At 41.7% G+C, this 26,385-nt stretch overlaps 1 protein-coding gene across 1 annotated transcript in view; it reads right to left on the reverse strand.

The window, feature by feature from the left end:
• Positions 1–4,852: 4,852 nt before the first annotated feature.
• SYNPR (synaptoporin) overlaps positions 4,853–26,385 on the reverse strand; it is a 302,051-nt gene continuing 280,518 nt past the window's right edge. The window contains exons 5-6 of the mRNA XM_021695151.1: positions 11,045–11,236; positions 4,853–5,110 (exon numbers count right to left, since the gene is read on the reverse strand). Coding sequence (XP_021550826.1) covers positions 4,853–5,110; positions 11,045–11,236 — 450 coding nt within the window. The remainder of the gene's footprint in view (positions 5,111–11,044; positions 11,237–26,385) is intronic.

The following is a 26,385-nucleotide window of genomic DNA, read 5'->3' on the forward strand; positions in this document are numbered from 1 at the left end:
CTTTTGCCAGGACTGAAGATTTCCTACCGATTGTGTAGACCAAAGAACCAGCCTAAGCTGTTGCCGAACACTGGTGGAGACTCCATCCTCATTCAGGCTACCATGTTCTCACTCCAGGGCTTCTGGCAACTCATACTGTGTCCATCCTCCTCCAATCCTGTTGTTCTTCTTCGGTCAACCTGTTTTATTTTCTCCTCAGCATTTACCATGATATGAATTTCTCTTATTTCTTTATTGGTATACGAGCTCTCCGCCTAACACCAGATTATAAAATCCACAAGCACAGATATAATGTCTTTCTCTTTCAAATCTGAATCCCCAGCAACTTACAGCAGAGCTTGGCACATGGTAGGTACTCAGTCAATAGCTGTTGAATCAATTGATGAATTAATTGATCCATTGACAGGAAGTTGCAAAAATAATACATAGAGTCCCAAGAACCTTCTGCTCAGCTTTCCCCAATGTTGACATCTTATATCACTATAGCACAATATCGAAGGCAGGAAATTGAGAGCAGGACCGAAAACTGAATCATGTCATTACTCTGTTTACCTGCCTCGTGGCTTCCTACTTCACTTAGAATAAATTCCGTTTCCTGTGTCTTACAAGGCCCTTTGTGGTCTGGCTCTTCCAGACTCTGCCGTCCCACCTCCTCACCCTCTCCTTACGTGTCCCGCCCCCGCCCCCCATGGCTTTGCTCTTGTCATTTCTTCAGAGGTGCTGGGTGGTCTCCTCCCTGACGTCCTTGGATGTGTTCTCCTCTCTGATATGTTCTCCCCACAGCTGTGCCTTCCCATTCTGCAAGTCTCAGCTTAAATGTCACCTTCTCAGAGAGGCTTTCGCTATCCTGTTCCGCTTCTCCCCACCCTTGTGCTTCATTTCTTTCCTTCAGAGCACCAATCAAGACTTCTTCTTATATATTTGGTTTGCTTACATGTCTATTACTGGAGCCTTTCCATCTTGAGTGTAAGCTCCAAGGTGCCAGGAGCTGTATTTTGCTCATCTCAGTACCATTAGAAGTTTGACTTATAAAAACTCGGGCTTATGTAAGTGTGGAGTAGGTTGCTACCTCAACATTCAGTAGCCGACTAACATCTGTAGAGTGCTGTACAGTCCATCAACCTTTTCCACACATGACCAGGTCACTGCCCTATAAAGTAGGGTTATCTGCATCCCCATTTTACAGACTGACAATAGTAACGTTCATTGATCACTGCACAAGGTGATTTTAATGCCCTAATGTTGCTTCCCTTGGCCGGCCTCCAATTTTAGCCACAGCTGTTCAAGATAGTTCCTGCTCATGCTGACCGTGATCTTCTTCATGCACACCCCTTTCAAGGCTCCCCTTTATCCCTCCTCAAAGCCACTGTCCCTGGGAGTGGGGGGAGGGGGGGTGGCGGTAGCCCTCATGCAGCTTCCCCTCCTCCCACCCCAGCTCATCACCTAACAGTTATTAGGTCTCTGGGCATATTTCTCTGAAATCACAGGAGCCTGCCCAGTCTGTAGGCGAGTGCAACCTGGAAATGAGGGAAAATTACCCCCCGCCCCGGGGCAGCTCTTAGCCAATGGGGGCTGGGGGGGTGGTGGTAGATAAATACTCCAGCTCCTGTCCCTTGATGAGAAATTGCTGGAGCCATTTTGAATACTACTCAAGAATCCTGCCGGTGTTTCCCCCTTCTCTCTCTCCTCCCCTCACCCCGTCACTCTTGCATCCTGGAATCACCTTCCCCTGCCTCCAGGGGAACCCAAACTCAGTGCTTCCTGGGTGTTCTCATGCCTTTACATGCCTTATCTGTTTCATCCTGGTATCATCCTAGGAGGCAGATATGCCATTATCCCCACGGCAGAGGGGGGGGGCAGCTGAATGAATGAGAAGTTAAGTGTCTTGCCAGAGGCATCCATTGACTTGTCCACATCCCCAAGGGCTTGGGGATAATCCCTGGGCTGTCAGCTCCCCTTCATTTCCAGGCTGCACTTGTCTTTAGGCTGTGGGTTCAGAAGAATCCTGGGGCCTCTGAGAGGGGATCAGGGAAGACCTAAGAGGGTCAAGTAAATGGCAGCACAGGGGATTCTAACCCAGGCAAGTGGGATCTCAGGACCCACCTGTTCCACCTGGATGCATTACCTCCTTCCAAGGAAAGATCAGGAAGGGGAAGTCACACCCTGAGATACATTCAGGAGCGGGGAAGCGGCAATTCCCAGTTAGGTCTAGTGGGCACAGAGACCTAGGCTCACCTGCTACACTGATTCTCCCCTTCTGAAAAGGCCAGGTCTACTGTGTTTTTTTTTTTTTTCTTGAAACCAGAAGGAATAAAACCAGGTTAGTGAACTCCCTGTTGGATTGGGGGAGCGTTTTATTGTGAATCCGCCGCGGACCGTGGAAGCTTCTGTCTGGACCAGGGCGGGCAGTGCTTTCTGTGGATCAGAGCCCCAGGGGACTTCAGACTGAGGCTGGTAAAGAGAACTGCTAGCTCTGGGGGTTTCTCCACTTTGGAGAGTCCACGACAGTATAGGAAGTAGAGGCCACTCTCTCCTCCTGGAGGGCGCTGAAGGAAGTGGTCACATCTGGCCACTGTCCCAGGAAATGAGGGGTCCTCCCTCCCACGGCCAGTCTGCTGCCTCAAAGGTGTCAGCTGTCAAGGCCTCCTCCTCTGCCCCGGGGGTCCTTTATTCTCATCCTCCTGCAGTCTACACTCTATCTACCCTGCAGCCACTGAGATCTTTCCAAAATGCTGATCTCATTGTGTCCCTCCTCCGCTTAAAATCCACTAGGGAGTTCCCTTAGCTTCTCTGGGATAAAGACAGGATTCCCACTTGTGGCTGCCTAGCAGCAACTCCCCCCAACCCTCTTGCCACTGGCCCACCAGCAGCCCGCCTCTGACAAAGCCCCCCTCGCTCACTGTACTCAGGCAACCAGACCTAGCCATCCTGCCTCCCGCCATCTCAGAGTTTTGCAAGGCTGCCTGGGATTCTCTTCTTCCCTGCTACTCTGTCCGTGTGAAAGCAGGGGCAGGCCTCTAGTCTGAAGCTCCCCTCCCCCTAACTACCTCAAGTCCCTCGGATAAATGTTCTCGTGGACTCCTCTGTCTCTCCATGTTGCACACAGCGTTAAGTGGGGTGTGATTATTTTAATGTCTGCCTCTTCCAATAGAGTAGAAGCTTCAAGGTGAGGCATGTTTCTGTTTTTTCTTATTCTTACATCCCCAGTGCTTTGCATGGCAGTGGGTGCAGAGGGGGTCCTAAAATGGGAGAAGCAAGGAACGAACAACCCTGGGCTTGGAAACAAGGGTAGGGGAGAGATTGGAAACATTGCGCATTTATACCTTGTATAAAGGTATTGTTAAATCCATTGCTAAAACTAACCAGGTTCTATTGCAATTCTGCACTATCCAGCCGGGGCTGTAAGCAATAACTTTATTAAGGTCAAATAGATACCACAATACAGATTTATCCAACGGGATCCAGAAACTGGTTACAGATATCATCTAAGAAACACGGCTGTTTTGTGCTAAAATGCTTTCAGCATCACAGATCACAGAGTTTGTACATCGATAACAACTTTTATCTGGAAATACAGATGCACAGTTTGCCCTCACTGTTGGGCCTTGATGTTGCAATTGAGTTAAAACAAAGAGGCGAAGATTGGTATTTTCTTGATAATGAAAAAATTCTGAGGAGTATTTCATGAGAACCCTTTTTGGGATCAGAGTTGCTCACGGAAGTCATTTCTAATTTATGGGTAACACTCAAATCAGAATTAGTAATTAGTAGGTTAAGCCGTGACTGGAGAATTTTTAATAATTGGATCTAGGAACATATTAACTTTACAAATAAATAGGATTTAAAAGTTTAGCTGGTAGTGTAGATTCTACAGAACATCCTTTATAAATTAATATGTCGGCACAATACTTCTGACTATGGTGTCCGATATCTGCATCTCTATTATTCTAAGAAAACAACATTCCATAAACACGAACAGTTATTGGGCCTATTGTTCATAGTCGGTAGAATAAGAGCCACAAAACACCATAGAAAGTTACAAGAATCTAAATATTTAACTAAGTAAATAGAATAAATATTGGGCAGTTACCATATATAACACTGAAATATCGACTAATAGGGGAAAAAAAAAATCCCAAACCTTAGTTACAGTGCATTCAGAATTGGGTAAAGCCAAAGGACAAATTTGCAAGTATACAAAGTAATGAATATATTTCTTTAAATGCCCATTTAACAAATTCATGGTGCAAACTGGAAAATTTTCATAAATACAGTTCAAATATTCATTTAGTGAGAAAATGCTTATTCATGCAGTAAATCGTATGAACACTGATTGATTCTCAAGTAAAAAAAAAAAAACAGTGTAATTGTCTGAAACAAATACTTAGAGACTCACAGTCCTACAGGGTCTACAACCAAACACAATAACACATGCACATGTGATACACCAAATTATCTTATAGAAATCATTAAAACATCTTTCGCATCAAAACGCATCGGGAAACTCAGTGCTATATAATTAACTTTATGCATAATACATACTAGAGACATTAAGCTACAAAACGCTTTTACTATCTCAACACACCTACATAACAATCATAAAAGTATCTGTGTATATAACAAGGTACTCTCCAATTAAGCTTCTATGATGAATAATGTATCTCCTCATGTCGTCTCCTCTCTAAGTACCATTTATCACGACCCAGGCTTTTCTGCCTTAATGAGACTCCAGATCTCTGATTTACATTCAACACCCTCTGCATTAATAATTGGTTGGAACTCTTATAAAATTCTTCTGGTACTAGAATGGAAGGCGGTGAAGCTTTCTCCAGAAGAATGCAAATACTACCTGTTAAATCTGATTGGTAAAAGAAGCTGGGCCACTGGACTGTTGGCCAAACTCATCGGAGGATGGCCCCAAGCTTGCCTGCTGCCCATACCCACCACTTGACCCATAGCTGTCTTGGTTGTAGCCGCCGTGGTTATAGCTGCTTGAGTGCTTCTCCATCGGGTCTGAAAGATACCTCTGTCCTGAGGAATGCCAGCCGGTCTCCTTGAAAACAAACCAGATGTTTCCAGCCCAGAGGATAAAGTTCAAGAACCCAAAGACCTAAAGGAGAATCAGAGCAAGTGAGTTGAGAGACAGAAATGCAAGAAAAATCTCAACTTCAGAAAAATCCTTCACGATACAATGTAAGGCTACTTTCCATTCAAGATTGAGATCTCTTCCAATTTTTCATTTGGATCTGCTATTTCCTTTAGAATATCTGACTTTTATTGAATGCTTCCTACACGTTGGGCACTGTATAAAGGGCTTAGTGTGTATGGATTCATTCAGCCTGAGAAGAAGGTGCTATTATTATACCCATGTTAAAGATGTGAAAACTGAGGTTCAAGACACGAATCTTGTTCAAGGTCACATGACTTGCTAAGTAGTACATAAGGGTCAAGCCCTGTTCTGTCTGACTCCATCATTTGAGTCCTTACTGAAGCGTTACTGTCTCCCCAAGTGAGGGATTCCTCATCGTGTAAGAGGTCTTTGGGGGATACAGAGTTGAGAACTCTCATTTTAATGATAGTGCATTAATTTACAAGGTTACCTTCCCATTATGGCTAGAGATCCTACTCTTCCAGGTCTTGTAATGCTATAAAAAATGAGTCAACTTAAAGATAGAAGTATGGAGTAAGCATTCGTACAGGTGGCATGCAGGTGAGCACACGAATGTTAGTGCACACAGAGGCTGTGACTTTGAATAGTTGAACTTTCTGTGCCTCTCACATTCAGAAATGAATGTTGAAACCAGACGAGTGAAATGCAGATGTCAGAGAAGTAGGCGATGTTTTCCCAAGAACTGGATGTGAGGCTTTCCTATAGAAATTCCTCTTACACTCCAAAAGGGTGTTGTTGGTGAATCAGAGGATCAGGTGTTGCCTCCCCAGGCCCTGAGGGTTTGATGGAAGCAGCACTGTTCACTGGTGCAAGAGGCCCCAAACAGAACAGCTGTTCCACACCTTTCCCCCGGGGGCATTGGTTGACCTGGAAACTAACCACAGGCAGTGGATTTTAACAGCCCCCTACTGGAGACAGACAACAGTATGATATAAAGCTGTGATGACATTAAAGTACATTTAGTAGCCACTCCAGCGTGACAATCACCAATCAAAATGGACTTGGGCCACCACCATAGCTCTGGAATTTGGGTGCTGGAAGTCCTCTGCTGGGCCAGAATTTATCCTTTTGTTGCTGGATGGTAAGGTGGTCCTGAGTGCCCTGTGGGTGGAAGTGGGGGGCTAGTGTAGTCAAGACGAGGCGCCTTGGGGCCTTGGAGCAGGGGCTTTTCACCAAAGTATTTGAGTATTTTAGCAGCAGGTGCATCAGGGCACACTACTTGAATGTCAACTTGGGAGTCATCCCATGGGTTTTGAAATCAGGGTGGCCTAAACTCTGCACCTTCTTGCTCTATGACCTTGGACAAGGCAGTTAGCCTCTGGAACTCAGCTTCTTTTGCCACCCCCCCTTCTATGGAATGAAAACAATTATTGCTTCCTTGGGTGACAGTTGTAAGGATTAAAGAGAACATGTGTAAAGCAGCTAGATGGTGTTGGACACATTAGAAAATGCTTACTGACTGGTAAGCTATGCTCTGAATACTTTCCCCAGTATTTCCATGAATTGTATTCAGTTGACTCTTTGGCTGCAGCATAAGCTGACGTGGGACTTTAACGACAGGGGATGTCAGCAGCCCAAGCAGTATTTAGGCCCTCACCTGATCCAAAAGACTGGTTTATCCCTTCTTCCTTCTCTCCCATTCTACCCTCTTTTTTTCCTTTAATGTTAACTGACGTTTGTTTAACATTGCTTTATGCCATGCTCCAGGCTCCTTGCTAAGGGAGATACAAAGCATAAATAAGGTATTCACAGGATAACAGTTGTGTGATCAAAATGAATTAGGTAATCACCGATAACACTGTAATATACATGCAGGATCTTTCATCTGTGTGTACAGTAACTAGGATATTTTCCATCAAAGGGAGATCTTGGTTAAATTGTATCTTTGTAAGTATATGTCAATATATGAGTAGAAAAAAATTATCAAGGAATATTTTCAGACATGAAGAGAGGGCTCTGCCCAGAGCTGTCATTTTATGTTTCTTATTCCTTGATTTCTCCCTTTTGCTTGCTGCTACTTGGTTTCTAGGAAAGGTATGCTCAAGAAGAACACAGAAATCAGGGAAATGCAACTTAAAAGTGAGAACATACACAAGGTGTCCCCATGGGCATGTGTCAGGAGCAGCGATGTCTTATTCCATTGTCATCACACTGATATTGCAGACTCCTGGCTGGCCCGTTGTAGGGGCTCATGGGCCCTTTCATCTTTTCTTGCCATTTTGTTGCAACTGAAGTTGGAGTAAGGATTTTGATTCAAGCTCAGATGTGGGGACAACGGCAGGAGAGACCGAAAGAAAACGTGCATAGTGTGAGAAAGAATGAGGAGATGAGATCTAGATTAGCCGAGAAGATGTGTCAAGATTGCCTATGATGAAGCTGGAGAAGCAGAAGTAGAAATTATGGAGAGAACAGTTATGCTCAGGGAACCTTTGCAAGAAAAGTTGAGAGAGGAAAACAACAACAACATTCTTTTCCCCTACCCTGTTTTTTGGGCTCTAACGCAATATGACATTTAGGAAAATGAAGGTATTATAGAGGCAGCTTTTGGTTGACACTTACTGAACATCTGCCCTATGCTGAGCACTGGGCTAAGTATTTATCATCTATTATCTCATTGGATCAACAGTCTTGTGAGGTCTGGTTGATAATAGCCCCACTTCAAATAATGAAACTAAGGATTAGGGACCTTAATGAATTTGCCCAAGGGCAGTCAATTATTGAGCGGTGGGGGCCAGGATTCAAACGCTGGCAGACTAACTCCAAAGCTATGCCCTTAACTGTTTCAAGTGGCAACAGCATTCGGGGACTTTGGCTCTAGTCTGGCATTGCTTCACCACTTGGGATGTCTTATGCAAATCCCTTCCCCGCAGCTACCTGCATTTGAAATATCTGGATAGCTCCCTGCCTATTTGTGTGAGTGTGAAATCACAGATGCCAAAATGCTTTGGAGAAAGTAAATTTATATCATTGCTATTGCTGAACCAGTTACTTGTAGAGGTCACCCCTTGTGGTGTGTCTGGCTCCTCCTCCAAAGCCTACTAGACTTGCCTAGTAGGCAAGTTGGTTTGGTTCTGTGAGCCATATTTTCTCTGCACAATTCCCCCAGGCCCCAGCCAAGGTGGACACCTGGCCCAAGATGAGCTAATGAGATTCTCTCTGCCAGAAATGTGGGATTAGACCTGAGTGATTTTTAGTTCAATTCAAGATGTTCCTTTAAAAAGAAACAGGGGCGCCTGGGAGGCTCAGTTGGTTAAGTGTCCGACTCTTGGTTTTGGCTGGGGGCATGATCTCAGGTTGTGAGATTGAGCCCCGCATAGGGCTAGGTGCTCAGCCAGAGTCTGCTTGAGATTCTTTCTCTCTCTCTCCCTCTGCCCCTCCCCTACTCTCTCTCTCTTTCAAATTAATAAATAAATCTTTTTAAAAGGATAAAAAGAAATACAAACTCAGAAACCGTGGGGTGGCTATCTTCCCTTGTGTAAACAGGAAAAAGAAAAAAATGCATCTGAAAAGAGACAATTATATAATAGACATTCAGAAAGAGAGAGATGAGGGATGAAGGATGCGAACTGCCTAGTTTCCTGCCAGTCTTCCAGTTCTGGCCCCGGGGTTCGGCCCTTAGAAGACACATTTCTGGTGTCTTTCTAATTACTTTTACTTTTTGTGAAAAGCTAGCTCAATAGGATTTGAAGCCAAATGAGTTTGTAATGGAAAAAAAAAATCACTGCGTTTTGGCAGATAAATATTCTTTCCCTTTGCTTTTGGTAATAGAAATTTTGTTTACCTCGAAAAGCCCAGTTGCAGTCAAGTGGCGTGAGCTCTGTGCTGGAACTTTAAATCAGGAGAGGAGTATGGAAGGTCAGGTATGCCCTGGTATCTGACATCTGAAACCTTGGTCCAGCTCTAGATGCTGCTTTTTGTAGAGCCTGTTTCATCAGATTTCATCAATTTTCTGAGCTACTTCTTACCTTTCCAAAGATATTTTTTTTCCCTGATGAGGTTAGTCAGGGTCAGTTTCTGTTACTTGCAACCCAAACGTTCCAGCACATACGGGCATTGGTGCAAAAGGGGCTGCAGAGAACAGACGTTAGGCATAGGCGGATTGTTTTGCTTTAGCTCCTTGAATTGAATTTTCTGTCACTAGGACCCTTAACTGTTGTAGATCCAGAACTGTCCTCTCTCACAGAACATGCTATTTGGTTTCCATCATTTCTCTTTTTGATTTTTTAAAAATTTATTTTGTTAAGATTTTATTTATTTGAGAGAGAGAGAGAGAGAGAGAGAGAGCACGAGTGGGAAGGGAGGCAGAGGGAGAAGCAGACTCCCCTGCTGAGCAGGGAGCCCGATGCAGGACTCGATCCCAGGACCCCAGGATCATGACCTGAGCCAAAGGCAGACACCTAACCAACTGAGCCACCAAGGCACCCCTCTCTTTTTGATTTTTTAAAAAAAAATTTTAATTATGTATTTTATTAAAAAATATACATGTATGTATGTATGTATAAAATTTAGTGGATATTTTCTTTTCTTTTTTTATTTGAGTATAATTGACACACAACATGGATGGACCTAGAGGGTATTATGTATGCTAAGTGAAATCAGTCAGGCAGAGAAAGGCAAATACCTCTTTTTGATTTTAGGAGACACCTCACATTGTTTCTCATTCAAAATTCCCATCGCCTAGTCTAAAACTTGTTAGAGACATCAGAGGTAGAATTAAATAGACCATGCAGGATGTCATAATGTATTAGAAGATTGATTAGTAACTGGACAAACACATTGGGTGATTTTTCTCTTTGTTCTCTTAGATTTTGAGATCCAGATTATAATAACCTTCATTCAGCACTGCCTAGAAAGAAACTGCAGAAGCAGGAGAATATATTTCCATGCATTCAGCGGCAGGTGTGGCCAGCAATGAGCAAAGATGATGGTGAGACCCTCGGACACACTTTCATCCCATGTTTCCTCTCTCCCAAGGCAGGATCCACCGTCAAATCATCAGGAAATGATTAGCAACCCTTTCCCCCGTCTTAAATGCCTTCTCAGATTAAATTTCAGAAAGCTGTAAAACATAAGCTAACCTTGAAGCCAAGATAATTATTTTTAGGGATTGCTAAAGAATGTTTTTCCTTCTGCAAACACAGTCAGGTCTTCTATTCTTCCGTAACGACTGCTTTTTGCTGCCATTATAGCTTCTGTCTTTCTTAGATGCAGTTTCTTTAAAATAACACAAGCATCCAATTTAGCTGCCCTGCTATTTGTCAGATTTTCTGTCTTCCTGTGAGAGATATACATTTGATAATATTTGATTTTGTTCAACTAATATAGTTCCCCTTTTCCAAAGTTACCAGGCAATTAAACCGGGAACATGGAGGAGATAAAAAAAATTACTGTAACTATTGTAAGTATTTTTTATACTGTGCAATTCTTCCCACGTCCTACCAGGTCTGCGTGTTTTTTCTCCAGACAATCAACTGGATGTATTCTAGCTATGTGTGGCTTGAACAATGTTTTCTTCCCAGGAAACCTCTCTGCCATCAAATATTCCTTTTAACTTCTGGCAGGCTTCAGCCTTAAAGTTCAGATTTTATATCTGCTTCTGGCTTAGAATTTTGACTTGACTGTCATCCAAGCAGCGGTTGCCAATACCTGCTGGGTTCTTACTAAGACTCCTTAATTGGCGGCATTAAAGCCCATGGGTTCTGACAATAGAAAACTTGAAGACCAGGGGATCATCTTGCACAGGGAGTGAAATATCGCCTCTTACATTGGCCTAGTTTTGGAGGCAGAAATCTCCAAGATGACTTCTGAGATGCTTTTCCTATTACTTGAATGGCAAACAAAGATTTGGGAGGTAAAGTATAAATGAAAACATACCACGGAAGTGTTTAAGCTGGACATTACAGGGCTGTGGACCGCCATGCATTTGTTGGACGGCTGTTTGCAAGCTGACATCAGTAACAAGACTTCCTTGGGATCCGTCGCGACCTTGACATCAGACAGTCCTTTCGCCCAAGCTGATGAACCCACCAACCACAAGAATGAAAAGACTACGGTGACGACGAAGTCCTACAGAAACAGAAAGATAAAACAGTAAAAGAAGTGTGAAGTTTAGAAACGAATTGGTTACTTTATGCAACTATGCGACTTGCCTTTTGGAAAATTCCTAGATCCCAGAGCACTGGAACCAGGGAGAAGTTGAAAAATAAATAAAATTCTGTGACATTATATTTATATTTGCATAAAATATACAATGGTAATATTTATTGAATGCGTGCTGTGTTCCAGGAATGATACTAGGTACTTAGAGCCCTCCTCTAATTGTTCCTACAACATCCCTGTGAGGAAGTTCCTATCATTGTCCCAGTCACAAATGACAAAACTGGGACAGGGGATGATCGAGCGGCTTGTCTAGATACCCACAGATAATCAGTGATGGCGTCAGCACTCAAACCTGACAAGCCAACCCCTAAGCCCACGATCTTAGCCACCCTGTGCTGATGACTGTGAACAGAGAGATTTGTCGATTGCTAAAGACTCCTAGATAGCAATATTCATTCATTCGCTCATTCTTTTTTTTCATCTAACAAACCTGTGTGTCATCTAGTGTATGCTTGGGACGGTGTTAAGTGGGAGGTACTAACAGCCATAATGTTTTGAGTGCTTTTTTATGGGCAAGAGATTTTATATAATATTATCCTTACAAATATCATGTTAGACAATATTTTTAATACCCATTTTAAAGATGAGGAAATCAAGGCCCAGAGATATAAGGTAACATATAGAAAGGGGCAGAGCTAGAATTCAAATCCAGATCTGTCTGACTTAGAAAAGGATCTGCTATGATTACAGGGGAAAGAAGCTTCTTTTTTCACATGAAACAACATCTCTACAATGTAAGAGGGTGAATATTTTAAAGAGACATTCTGAGCATCTGGGTTGCTTCTCATATCCTCCCTCATGACTCAGAGGGGGTGGGGGTTGGGAGTCACTGTCCAAGCTGGAAGCAGACCGTGTTCCAACATAGCACAGGTTTTCAGATTTACTTATTTATGCCTGACTACAAAAAAATTTTGCATCCTGCTTATCTAGTATACGAAAAACACTGACCTGGAAAGGAAAAGAGTACGTTTGCTATAACGAACAGAAAGATTTCTTTTTTTTTATTCTGAATGATAAGCCTGTCATGTAGAAAACTTGCCCTGTGTCTCTTTCGCACCCAAAGGCATGGCACATCTGACTTGTTCTGGTGAGTTTTCCCTCATGACATGACTGAATTATTTTTCATCAAATCCCAGGATCGACACTGAGGGAACTCTTACATTGTAAGGATGCTGTTGTGGATGGTATTTGTTAGGTGTGACTTGTGTTTCATATATCCTTGTAAACTATCTTAAGTTGTTTCTGGAATGAATGGTGGTATAAACAGACAAACAAACACAATATCTACAGCAATCAATAACAACATTTGGAATCAAGAGACGCAAGTATTTTGAGTCTGAATTACAAACTGGAGGAATGGTTACAAATAAATAAGACAGGTTGACTCTGTCAAAGACAAATTTAGGTTCATGTTCAATCTGGTACCTTGTTCATTCATGCATGCTTTCATTCAAACAGTCATTTTTTAGTAATGTGCCAGGTACTGGGCACAGTCCTATGAGGGAACTAAGAAAATGCAAAATATGGACTCTGCTTTCTTGCTGTTGCATATTTGTCAGGGGCTCTAGACACCCTATCGTTCCAATTATGAGACAGTAGCTGTCATTATTTATGCTCATCATAATTAAAAGTAGACTTGAGAAAATGGTGTTAGGGTGGGGAAACAAGAACAGAGTCATGTGAAGACCTCTCCATTGGAAATTGGAGAAAATACTATCAAAACTTTTAGACTTTTAATAATAGTAAGAATGCCTATATGATCTCACTGATATGAGGAATTCTTAACCTCAGGAAACAAACTGAGGGTTGCTGGAGTGGTGGGGGGTGGGAGGGATTGGGGTGGCTGGGTGATAGACATTGGGAGGGTATGGGCTATGGTGAGCACTGTGAATTGGGTAAGACTGTTGAATCACAGACTTGTACCTCTGAAACAAATAACACATTATATGTTAAAAAGGAAAGAAGATAATAGGAAGGGAAAATTGAAGGGGGGAAATCGGAGGGGGAAACGAACCATGAGAGACTATGGATTCTGAGAAATAAACCGAGGGTTCTGGAGGGGAGGGGGGTAGAAGGATGAGTTAGCCTGGTGATGAGTATTAAAGAGGGTACCTATTGAATGGGGCACTGGGTATTACACACAAACAATGAATCACGGAACACTACATCAAAAACTAATGATGTAATGTATGGTGATTAACATAACATAATAAAATTTAAAAAAAAAGAATGCCTAACATTTATGGAGCACTTTTTATATGTGCAGTATTTTCCCAAGTTTACATGAATTAACTCATTTAATCCTGACAACAGCACTGTGAAACAGATGCTAATCCAGTCCCCATTTAACAGTTGGGGAAACTGAGGTACTAAAGGGGTTCAGTAAAATTGCTCAGAGTAAGGAATTAGCCAGTGGTGGAGTCAGGAACGTCAGCCTGGTCAGCTGCTTCCGGTACCTGTGAGCTTGACTAGTCTATACTTTCCCTCATGTCCACTTTAAGGAATACTGATCTTCTTATTTAAAACAAATAAAAAAATAAAACAAGTACACTAAAAAGCTCCAAAGCTGGACTTGAAGTCCTGCTTAATTTAGATATGACAAATAGTAACGAGTCATTTTCCATAAACAAACTTCATGATTGAAGTCAAGGATCTGTGTCCTTGAGGGTAAGTAAACACATTATATTTGGTAGAACATCTAAACATTTACCCCCAGTACCATTTTGCAAAGAGACAGCAATATATCATATTAAAGTATCTTCTGTACTAGGTTAACAGCTCAGAGTCTGTCATCAGATAGACCTGGGGCTGAATCCTGACCCTGCTACTCACTAACTGTGTTCTTGGGCAGTTTACTAGACAACTTGATGTTGCAGTTTAGTTCACTGTAAAATGGAACAATAACAGTATCTGTCTCACAAGATGGTTATGAGAAGTGAAAATACATTTTTTTTGTTTGTTTGTTTGCCTGTTTCTCCCAGTAAGATGTCAGCTTCATGAGGGCAGGAACTGTCTACTTTGCTCATTGCTGAGTGTTGGCACAAGAGTTGCCATCAACAGTTAGTCAAAGAATGAAGGAAGGGAGAAATACACAAAATGGTCCCAATTTTGATAAGATATTTACATTTATGTATATAACATGCGTAAGAGTTTACCAAGTGGTGGTTGTAGGATTAAAGATGACTTTTATTTTGTTTTATGTAAGCTTATGTATTTTTTTAAAAAAAGATTTATTTATTTTAGAGAGAGAGAGCATGAGCGGGAGGGACAGAGGGAGAGGGAGAGAGCATCCCAAGCAGACCCCTCCCCCCCGCCCTGAGCCCGATGCGGGGCTCCATCTCATGATCCTGAGATCAGGATCCCAACCAAAACCAGGAGTCGGATGCTTAACTGACTGCGTCATCCAGGGGCCCCTAAGCTTATGTATTTTTAAACATACCTTATTTTAAATTAGACCAAATAAAAATAAGGTGGCAATGTAATCAAGACATTGACTGACAGAACTTCAGATGGCTCTGTTTGTCCTTACAATAGCATCAGGATTTATAATTAGACCAAATAATAAATGTCATTAGAATTGAGTTTTGCAGCAAAGGGTTCCAGAAAGTAGTCTCAAGTGCCACGTTTCCACAACTAAGCAAAGTGTGAAGATGAGGAGATTATGTAAAAAGTTCTAGATAAAGAATATATTAGCCTGAACTTTTTAAATTTTTGGCTTCGGCATTTAGCCTGAGTTAGAGGCCACTTGCAGAGAGTGCCGTGTGGGAGCAAATCCTTGACCCTACATTTCTCCCTTCCAATCCCTTGTTGAGGCTCCCATTAGCCAAACCCAGCTGGAACCCAGCGGGCAGGTTGCCCACTGCCGTGATCCATGCAGTCAGGTCCTGGCACAGAGCAAGATGGGGAGGGGCAGGGCGTCCATCAGAAGCTGTCCGAACTAGAAGTTGTCTCCGGAGCCTCAACCATAGCTGCCGTGGACCCGTGTTCACCAGGCACTCTGCTCAGCACTTACAGACATCATTAACCTTATGACATAGGTATTTGACGTTAGCCCTGCTTTTCTTATGAGAAAACTGAAGCAGTGACAGGGTGAATACTTTCCTTATAATTAATACCTGGCTTGATTGTGTATCATGCGCTTTCTGAAAAGCTGGGGGAAAAGATGCTCTTTGGTGTGTTTATGTAAATAATTACCTTAACTGGTGTTCTCTAAATTTTAGTCATTTTGGTACCACCAAACAATTTTGATTTTATCCACATTCTCTCATGTTATTGTTTCATCTTTCATTTAAAGCAAATTACCCTTTTTATATAAGTGAGGTCATCTCAGAAGGAAATTATATGTGTACTATAATATCAAACCAACACAACTTGCCATGGATAGGTGGTAATTGCAAACATAAGTGCTCCACAGTGAAAAGAGAATACCTTAAATTCTAGCTGGGGATGTTTGCACAAGGCTTTAGAATCTAGGATCTTTGTTAAAAGGGAGATTAACAAGTGTTAGAGGGATATTAAAGAAATACTAGCATGACCTAACCAGAAGACCTGAAGTTAACTAGAATGTGGAATAAGTTCCTCAGTCATGTTACTTAATGCTATGTTAAGGGCCCAGCTACACCATCTGCTGTATCAGGAGGGGTAAATTCCTCCCACTTGAGAGGGGATTTTCTTCTGATGGTGCAGACAAGGACCTGGTGTTTACAAATGCTGCTTCCCCATGTCTATCTAAAAGAAATAGTGTGCAGGGAACAAACTCAAGAGGTGAATCTGTAACATTTACAGCTAGGTTATCACGTGCATAATTAACCCTTTGAAGGTATCTTCTGCTGGCTTTGCTTGTGTTCTTTATTCTCATAGAGTGGGCAGGCTGCCATTGGAGTGCCTTCATGCTTCCAAAAAACCCTCACACTTGGGATCTCTGTGGTCCCTGTAAAACCCCAAAAAGTAGTCAGAGGAGGTTATTAGGCCCATATTACAGATTAAAAACAAAACAAAACAAAACTGTAGCCGAGAAGGATAAGTGGATTTGCTTATGGTTCATTAAGTGGTTTATAAAATATGCTCTGGGCTGGTGGTCTCTCTGTACCTAAAGAACACTGACACCCTGGATAGAGAGGACACTGCCACGCTGCCTGGCCCTGTGTCTGCAGTATGTTCTAAGTATGTGCTCAGTGATCCAAAAATACAGCCTCCTCGGCCGAGGGAGCAGCAAGGCTTACGGCTGGCTAGGTGCTTTGTTTCCAGTTTGTTTGCTGGGTGTGTTTGGTTGCCCCCACTTCTCCTAATTTGCTGTTAGCAAGCTCATTTTCACATTAGAATGTAATTTAATATATTACTGATGCTTGTCCTGGATCACTCTGGGTTATGAGAGGAAATCATCTTTGGTGATGGAAATCTTTTAGAAGCAGGTAAACCTACCTCCCCCGATAGTAGCACCCTGGATATTGGTAAAATAGTCAATTCTCCTATTTCTATCTATTAGCAAATATTCTAGGTATTTCAACTCCTATGACATTATTATCTGCCTCCTCGATGGCTTTGCTATTTATTCTGTGGCTGACACTTATGCCGACAGTCTATACCAGAAACAGGGCAGCCCAATGAGTTACCCTCACCCTCAGTGTAACTGGATTTGCTTTGCTAAGTCAGCTTTCAGGAATCCCAGAATGAAGCTGGGAATCAGGATACACAGCATCAAACAGCAAGATAGAAGCTCAGCTCGGGACAGAGCTTGGGACCTGTGTTGGAAGAGAGAAGAGCTCAGCAGTGTCTGGATGGAATAACTTCTTATCCGCTCACAGGTTTATTTCATTATTTCATGTGAAGGATGAACACTAGTGACCTCTGACTTCTGGAGAATGTCTTCAGTTGTTAACATGATGTTGCAGAAGATCATTTGATGTTCACAATAACTGCAAGAGGTTGAAGATAATTATACCCATTTTACAGATTCAGGGAAGTTAAGTGATGTGTCCCCGTCATCACAAGTATTGAGATTTGAATGCAGGGCAAAGGGCTCCATGTTTAGTGAATGACTTTTCCATCAGGTCCACACTTTCTTAAGTTTGAGTTACCTCCTTATTGTGGGAACACAGACATAGAAATAAATAACATGGGGCTTCCTAACGCTGGGAGAAAGGCATTTTTCTTCACAATTGTCTTTCAGTCTGACAACTGAAGAAGAAAGTCTCAGCTGGGTGCTAATCTGTCGCTAACATCTATTTAAAAATATTTAACACCCATTTATCAGAGGAAATTGGCCCCAGGCTCAGAGGCTTCACACAAGCAATGGTATTTGGCTGCAATACACTACTCCTTGCTCTCCATTGATTCGTTTCTATGTTTATCTCCTAATTATGACAAATAATGCTGGATTTCTGTATCCAGTAGTGGTACAGGGTTTTCTTCAAAATTACCTTGTATTTAAGTTTAAATTTATGGCTCAGGTGACAGAAGCAGGGCAGAGGATGGCTGAAGTTGGGAAAGGGCTCTAAGACCCCATTCTGGGGAGGGAACCCTGAGACGGTGCTGTCCAATAGAAGGTGAGACAGAAATGTGATTCATATACATAATTTTAAGTTTCTTAGTCGTCCCATTAAAAAAAAAAGCAAAAAGAAACTGGTGTAATTAGTTATATGAAGACAGTATATGTATTTATAGAATAAAACCGAATATATAAGATTATTAATAAGACATTTTACTTTTTTTGTATGAAGTCTTTGAAATCTGGTGTGAATTTTATATCTATAGCCCATCCTAATTTATATCAACCACATCTCAACTGTCCAGTAGCCACGTTGCTATTGCTATCGTATTAGACTGCGCAGCTCTAAACCATAGTGAACGAATGGAAGTACATTTCCATCCACAGTGAGAGTGATGCTCCTTCTCCAATTTTGGGTCATTGATGTCACATTTTCTTTTGGTACTTGAGTCTGAGATGACCCTAGTTGCCATTTGTCAGCTTAGCTTTCACAAGGCCAGCATGCCTCTCATGTCCCTCCTGGCCTGTAGGACCCCGTATGTGAGTTGATAAGAGCAACCCAATGCATGGCCCCAGTGGTCTGGTAGAGGTCTGAAGGCAGACCAGTGTGACCAAAGAGGCTTGGACCTTCCGTATTGGCAGCCCACAGGAGGAGATGGCCTATAGGGACAGTGGGGACTGCATTTCAGGCTAGATGTAGGGGAAAATCTGACTTGACCTCTCTCTTCTCAGGACACGTGCAGGACGGTGGCTGGTGGAATGGGATGAAATATACAGTTCCATTTTCCAGATGGAATAATTTACTTAACTCCAGCTTGAAAGATCAGAGCCAGGATTTGGAGCCAGGGAGTTTGGCTCCAGAATCTGGGTTTTTAATCTATTATTAAAGGGCTCTATTGCTTTTAGAGGCCTTTTAGAGGCTCACAATAAAAATTAAGTTGCAATATTAATACTTCTGGCTAGCATTTATGGGGCAGTTACTATGATTCGGACACTGTGTGTCCCATACATTATTCCTTTAATTCTGCTAATAGCACTTTGAGACGACTATTATTGACCCCACTTTCCAGATGAGATAATCAAGGTTCAGAAAGATGAAGTGAGTTGCTGGTGTTCTCAGAGTCATTAAGTTGCTGAGCTTTGTTTGCAAACAAGGTTTGCTGAGCTCCAAAGTCTGTGTCCCTTGCTGGTGGGTGAATCGCATTATATTCCAAAGTAGCTTTAACGGGGGGGCCCAACATGTGTCAGGCATGATGTTAAAATGCTTTCCATATTTCATCTCAGTTCTGCCTTACCACAGCCCTATGAAGTAGCTGTTAGTTTTTTGTTTTGTTTTGTTTTGTTTTGTTTCTTTAACAGATGAAGGAAGTGCTTAGAGAAGTAAGTAGAGGAACTGAATACAAAACTTAGATCGATTGGACTCCAAATCCCATTCATTTCTTCATTTGTCCCTTGTTCTATCAGTTCCTTTTCGTAATTACTTGCCCAATATTTATGATCTTCCCACTACAGGCTAGGTACTGTTCAAAAAATGGAGTAGGGACAGGTGGGTACCAGTGTTCAAGTGGTTTGCACCTTTCCTTTCTCTGCACAATCTGGATCGTTTTATGTTATTAATGTAAAATGCACTACAGTCACACCATTAATGAATTGAAATTTTGCAAAAGGAAAGAGGTAGTGGGTGCTGATCTTCTGTTATAAAGGCTGAGTAGTAATCAGTCATCTTGTTTCATGTGGGAAGAGTCTGGCTTATGCTTGAGAATCAGTGTGGGACTTCATTTCTTTTCCTCTTAAGTTAAATTTGATTGTGATTGACACACGACACTTTCTCTTTTTTAGGCTGTTCTTCAGAGAACTTTATCAATTGATCTGTGGTTGCTCAGCTGTGGAACTGGGGCCTCCTGTTTCTTGTTTTTCACTTTTCTTATGAAAAGAAGACTTTTTAAAAGATCCTCTGCCTCTCTCCTTTTAGCTTAGTCATAGACAATTGATTTCATAATCTTTGTGCAAGAGGGAGGTATTCTTGGCGGTTTGACAACCTCAGAATGGATGCAGTCCTCACTAGCTTGCTGCAATGTTGTTGTAAATCAATATTAAAAACACCTCTTAAAAACTGATTTGAGGGCGCCTGGGTGGCTCAGTTGGTTAAGCGACTGCCTTCAGCTCAGGTCATGATCCCAGGGTCCTGGGATCGAGTCCCGCATCGGGCTCCCTGCTCTGCGGGAAGCCTGCTTCTCCCTCTCCCACTCCCCCTGCTTGTGTTCCCTCTCTCACTGTGTCTCTCTCTGTCAAATAAATAAATAAAATCTTTAAAAAAAAAAACAAAACTGATTTGATTTCTAATTGACCCTGCCCAACCTTTTCACTACAAATAGCACAAACTTTTCAAAACAAGTTCATAGTAATATTGGAAGATTAGTAACAGTTCAAAATAAATTAGTAGTAATAGTAGCAGTATTGCTTGTAGTAATTGCTACTGAGTCAATGCTTACTTTGAGCCATGCACTGTGCTAAGGCCTTCATGTGATTTATTCTATTTAATCTTCATTAAGAATTTGTGAGGTAGGTCTCACTACATACAGGTTTTTAGAAAAGAAAGCATCACATAATGGTTAAGTCTATTGTCTTTGGAATCAGTCAGCCTTGGGTTCAAATCTCAACTGTTACTAACTAGCTCTGGGACTCAATGAAGCCTCAGTTTTCCTATCTGTAAAAAGAGGCAATAATGACATACGTTTTCACAGGGTTTTTGCCAAGGATGCATGAGTTAATTCAATAAAATACTTAGCTCAGTGCCTGACACATAGTAAGCTCCCAATGAATTTTCATACACACACAGAAAGAGAGAGGAAAATTCTATATATAATTGGATATATAACAGCATAGAAAAGTGTATTGGTATTATTCAATGGGTTTTGATGGTCACATAAATCAGGTGGGTTCATTCATTTATTCAACAAATCTCTAGTAAGAACCGACTAGGTGCCAGGTCTTTGGAATACAGTAATTAATAAAAACAGACATGATCCCAGTATTCCCTCTGCTGGAGGAGAGACCTTACTCAAATAATCACAGAAGAATATGTAATTGCAGATGATGATAATGGCTTTGCAGGAAAAGGACCTGGTGTTTTGAAAGCAAACAAAACAATGCGTGGCACTAGCCAGTCTAGGGGGACAGGGAAAACTGCACAGATCTGGTTGCATCCAGAATCCTTTTAGGTTTGTCCCTTGGGTGGTTCTCAACACATGTGGAATAATAAGTACATCACAAAATGACTTATCTGGAAGGTCGATGAATTGGTGTCTAGAGGGATTTTGGGCTTCTCTCCACTACCTGCTTATACCATGCCCAAGAAGAACGCACGTTGACATTGGTCAGGACCTGGAAGATTCATTGGGCCATTCTGCTAGCAGAGAGAGGTTTAAAAGGAGGGAAAGAATGCTTGTTCAGTGAGAATTTTGGTGGCTCACATATCTGCTGTTGATTCTCTGCACTTGCTCACCTGCAGTCCTCTCTCTCGGAAAGCCAAACAATCATCAAAGAGGTGAAGAGGTCTGCAGGGATCTGTTTAGCTATCTAAATGGTGGCAGAAGAGGATTCCTGCCTTTCTGGACCGGCATGGTCTTTGAAGTTCGTAAGCTTAAGGAAACAACCAGGGCTGTTAACTGTTTCCAGGTAAGTTTCTAGCTTATAAGGAAAACAGCACTCTTTCCAAGTGGTTGGTTATTGGTTTTGACACATCTACCAGTAAGTACAGAAACAAGTAAGATGCTCAAGTCCTAGACCAGAGGGGAGTCAACCGTTGAAACAGTCTGGACATCTTAAAAATAACTCAGGGGAAAAAAAAAACCACATTTGTGTTGTGATTCAAAGATGAATCTGTAAATTTGGAGACACTTATTGATCATATCAATATTTTTATTTTTATGTATTTTTTAGCACTTCCAAAATATTTTGGGGGCTGCCATTGAATCAGCTAGATAAAAATGCTAAGATTTAGTCAATTAGCCATCAGCTTTGTCTACTTGACATGAAGCATCTGGGCATTGTAAACATATCTGGAAAACGCCAGATGTCAGGCAGTGCACAGATAAAACATCTGGAGGAAGTGTGGCATACAGGAGACATGGGGGGAGGCTGCAAGTCAAAAGCAGCCAGAATTGAACTCCATCTCTCCCATGTACCCTGGGCTAGAATGTTCTCTCCCTGCGTGATCAAAACTACTTCACCACATGCCTGGCTGGTTCAGTCGGAAGAGCATGTGCCTTTTGATCTCGGGGTTATGAGTTTGAGCCCCACATTGGGTGTAGAGATTACTTATATATACATATATGTGTATATATATGATATCACACACACACACACACACATCACACTTTTTAAAAAACATGACACACAACTACCTTTTTCTCTCCATACAGTGGCAAGTAGTAGAGGCATGGATAGTAAAAATATCAGATATTCCAAAGTGATTTCTTCATTTGTCTAAATATTTTTAGGTTTCCCTCCAACCTATATTTAAAAATGGACACATTTTATAGGAAATCATGTCGAGTGAGCTACTCCTAGAAATTTTGACTCAGAAAATGCTGGAAGACCTTTCAGGTGCCACCTTCTGAACCAAGTCAGCCCCTCTCTGGTCTCTGCTCTGTGTTCTCTTGCCATCATCTTCCCTGCAAGGGGAAAGAAAGCACATCTTCCTCCTTCACAATTACATAATATTAGAGTGGGAAGGAACTGTCGAGATAAATCCAGGTTGTCAAATACTCCTTTGAAAACATAATCCTATTATTAACTTACTATTCTATACTACTGATATCTCCCAGCTAAGACATAGAAGAGTTGCTATGCATGGCTGGAAATAGTGCACTAAAGCAAACTTGGATCATGGATTTAAAAATTCTCTGAGATTCAGTGTTCACATCTGTAACATGTAAGCCTACCTGACAGGATTGTTGTGAGGTTTAAAATTAAATTAAAATGTGAAGCATGGAGACTGGAATATTTTAATTGTTGCATAAATGGTTGGGATGATGATGGTGGTGAAGATGATATAATCTTCAAGTGACATGGGCTGTTGTTGCCCTGGTCAATGACACTGGATCATGAATTCAGCTGTAATGACTTCTTTTTTTCAATCTGTATACTGATGTTCTTCTGAAAATAGATTCACTCTGCTGAGGTTCAATGCATAGGGCAAAAATATTGCTAATGCAGTCTAACGTTTGAGCCAGTGGTTCTTTGTGGGTAGAGCTTCAAAGCTATTTGGCATCACCGAGGAGATTTGGCAACAACCAGGTATGCATGTGTGACTATTTCAGCTGGTTGCAGTACATGACTGGAAAAGAACTAGAATAATTGTGTGAGGACCTGGAAGTCCACTTGAAGACTTCTGCCTGGAGAATGAGCCACTGCTAGGATCAGTGAATGCCCCGATCATCCTTCCATTCTCAGAAAGGACACAGTGTGTGCTATTTAAATTCTTTCCCCATGGTTTCATTCACTGGATTGTAAGTTCCTTGGGGATGGGACAGTCTTAACCACCTGTTTCCTTAGTGCCTAGCCGAATGTCTGTCGTATGCACGACTTCTTAGATACATCCACCGCATGGCAGAAGAAAGGACTGAGAGCTTACATCTGGCATTGTCACTTGGAAAATCATCTGGATTTCAAAAATCTGTGTGTTTCCTAAATTATCTCAAAGATATAAGAAACTCATGACACTGGCTGCCTGTAAAAAAGAAAATTAAATGGCTGGAAGACAGGGAGGGAAGAAGGTTATTTGGAGTTTTGTTTTTATTATTTTTACTTATCTATTATCCCTCATGCCCCTCCCCCTTCACCCCCTGTATGGCCTTTTAAATGACTGGATTTGGAAATGTTAGCATAATTTTAGAATAGGCATGTTTTACTGGATTTGACCTTTGGCAACTGTGAGAAACTTTCTGTTTAGGGGAATGATTATGATTATATTTCACACTTCCCTCCCACTAATTTTTTTTTTTTTTTTTTTTTGGTTGCAAGTGAGCAAGCATTAGCACAGCTAGGTTCATGAAAAGAGCTATTTTTTCAAGCCTTCCTTATGTCTTTCTAGAATTGAAGACCCATTATTCTGTCATATATCAACCCATCTGTCAGCCCACAACAGATGGTTAAAATGAAGAACTTCTAAAATACCAAGAAGGAAATTATCCTGCACTTCACCATCCACAGCTTAAATTTACTCTGACTTTGGAAAATTCCTTTGCCACTTTGCCACTCATCATACCAAGTGAAAGTGAGGGAAAATATTACATTTGAATTACAAAATAGAAGCCATTCCTCAAAAAGATGGCTATTGGATTCATAGGCCTTGGCTTTACTCTGTCAGTTGGAGAGAAGACAGAACTGGGTTCGAGTCTCAGTTATGCTGCTTCTTAGCTGCATTTTTTTTTTTTTTTTTTAAGAGAGGGGCAGGGAGAGGCAAAGGTAGAGGAAGAGAGAGACTTTTAAACAGGCTCCATGCCCAGTGCAGAGCCTGTCACAAGGCTCGATCTTATGACCCTGAGATCATGACCTGAACCCAAATCAAGAGCTGAATGCTTAACCGACTGAGCCACCCAGTCGTCCCTTAGCTGCATAGCTTTTGATAGTTCATTTGACCTTATCGGCCTTTATTCCCTCAATTGAAATAGTAGAGAATTAATAGCCTGTTTTAGAGAGTTATTTCAGGAATGAAAAAACAAGAGGATAATCTGTGGGACAATATCTTGTACAACAAGGCACCTGATAATTGATAGATATTACTATTTTCACCACTGACTCTCCCCTTCTGTTCTTATCCCCTTTACCAGAGATTTATTCTAGATGAAAGATTCTTTGTCTCTGGCAGGCAAGATTCGAGCAGGTGCCCAAGGACAGAAAGAAGGCAGCTATGAAAAAGTGTCAAAGTGTAGATGAGTCTAGGTGTGTGAGTCTCTGTGTGCCTGCAATGTGTGGTGTGTACACAGTGTAAGTCACTGAAATGCTGTGTGATTGTTCACTGTGTGTGTGAGGAGGATGGGCGAGGAGACCATAGAAGTGAACTGTCTGCATTCTAGGGGATACATGTTTTTTGTAAGCCTGAAGGTACCAGGGACTTCTGCCCAAATCTTCCCAAAGAGAATCATCACATTTTCTTGGTTTTCATTTTCAGTCTGGATGAAATAAATATTTGTGATTTTTACCCTGTCTAGGCATAAATATTAATTGAATCATAACTTATGTTTCATGCTTTATTTAGCGGATTCCACTTATTTTTGTCAGTTCTATCATAGTTCCAACATGTAACTGTTAGAATTTAACATTCACAGTTTTTTTTTACAGTGGGAGTGTTTGGAAGTAGACTCTCCCTCTCCCCAGTGTTCTTCTTTTATGAACACTGATGTGTGTGATGAGAGATAATGACAGGCCCAAAAGCTTTGAGGGGCGAGATGTGTTCTAGGGCAGTGCTTCTCAACTTCCTGTCCCACTAATCTCCTGGGATCTTGCACAGTTTCTGACTCAGTAGGTCTGGACTGGAACTGAGAGTCTGCATTTCTTGCTTTCTTTTTTTTTTTTTTTTTTTAAGATTTATTTACTTATTTTAGGGGGCAAGGGCAGAGGGAGAGGGTGAGAGAGAATCTCAAGCAGACTCCATGTTGAGTGTGGAGCCTGAAGTGGGGCTCGATCCCACGACCCTGAGATCATGACCTGAGGTGAAACCAAGAGTCGGACGCTTAACCGACTGAGCCACCCAGGTTCCCTGAGAGTCTGCATTTCTAACATGCTTCCAAGTGATGCCAGGGCTGCTGGTCCACGAACAAGGTCCCACAAGGAAAATTCCTCCATAAAAACCTCCCAGTGTGCTCTGGTGTCCACTGCCCTCCACGGCCCCACTCTCAACAAGTGTTCTCACACCATTTTGCATACACTGCCATTTGGCCTCAGTTTCATAGAGGTAGGTCTCATTTTCCCAATTCAATTTTAAGATAACTTTCTTCTTAACTTTCTCTCTTCTAGTATTTATTGAGTTATTTCTATATACCAGGCACTGTGCTAAGTGTTAACTTCATTTAATTTTCAGTGATAAGGTCAGCACTATTATTACCATCAATTAAAAGGTGAGGATACAGAGGCACAGAGAGGTTAAATAGATTGCCCAAGGTCACCCAACTAGCAAGTGGTAAAACCAGGACACAAACACGGTTTGACTCCAGAGCCTGGGCCCCCAATCATTAATGCTTTGCTAAGATTGTGCATCACTGGAACAGTGTCAAATATATTTTTATAATTGCTGCAGCACCTAGTCCAGTGTTATTTCTAATAGATAGAAGCAGATAAAAATCCCTTTTCCAAATAAAGAAAAAACACATATATGCTATTTTTTCTTTTCTTTTCTTTTCTTTTTTAAACTGGCTGCTTAATGAGACCTGTGGAACTGAGTTTCAGGGCATTAGGACTAACATTATCAGATAAAAGTCCAATAATATGCGCTTAGTTAAACTGCATATTATTAGAATCTGGTCTTGAGAAGTTAGCCTATGTGGGCACCATTTGACCTGTGGTA

This window comes from Neomonachus schauinslandi, chromosome 1 (genome assembly GCF_002201575.2).
Source record: "Neomonachus schauinslandi chromosome 1, ASM220157v2, whole genome shotgun sequence".
NCBI classification, from domain to species: domain Eukaryota; kingdom Metazoa; phylum Chordata; class Mammalia; order Carnivora; family Phocidae; genus Neomonachus; species Neomonachus schauinslandi.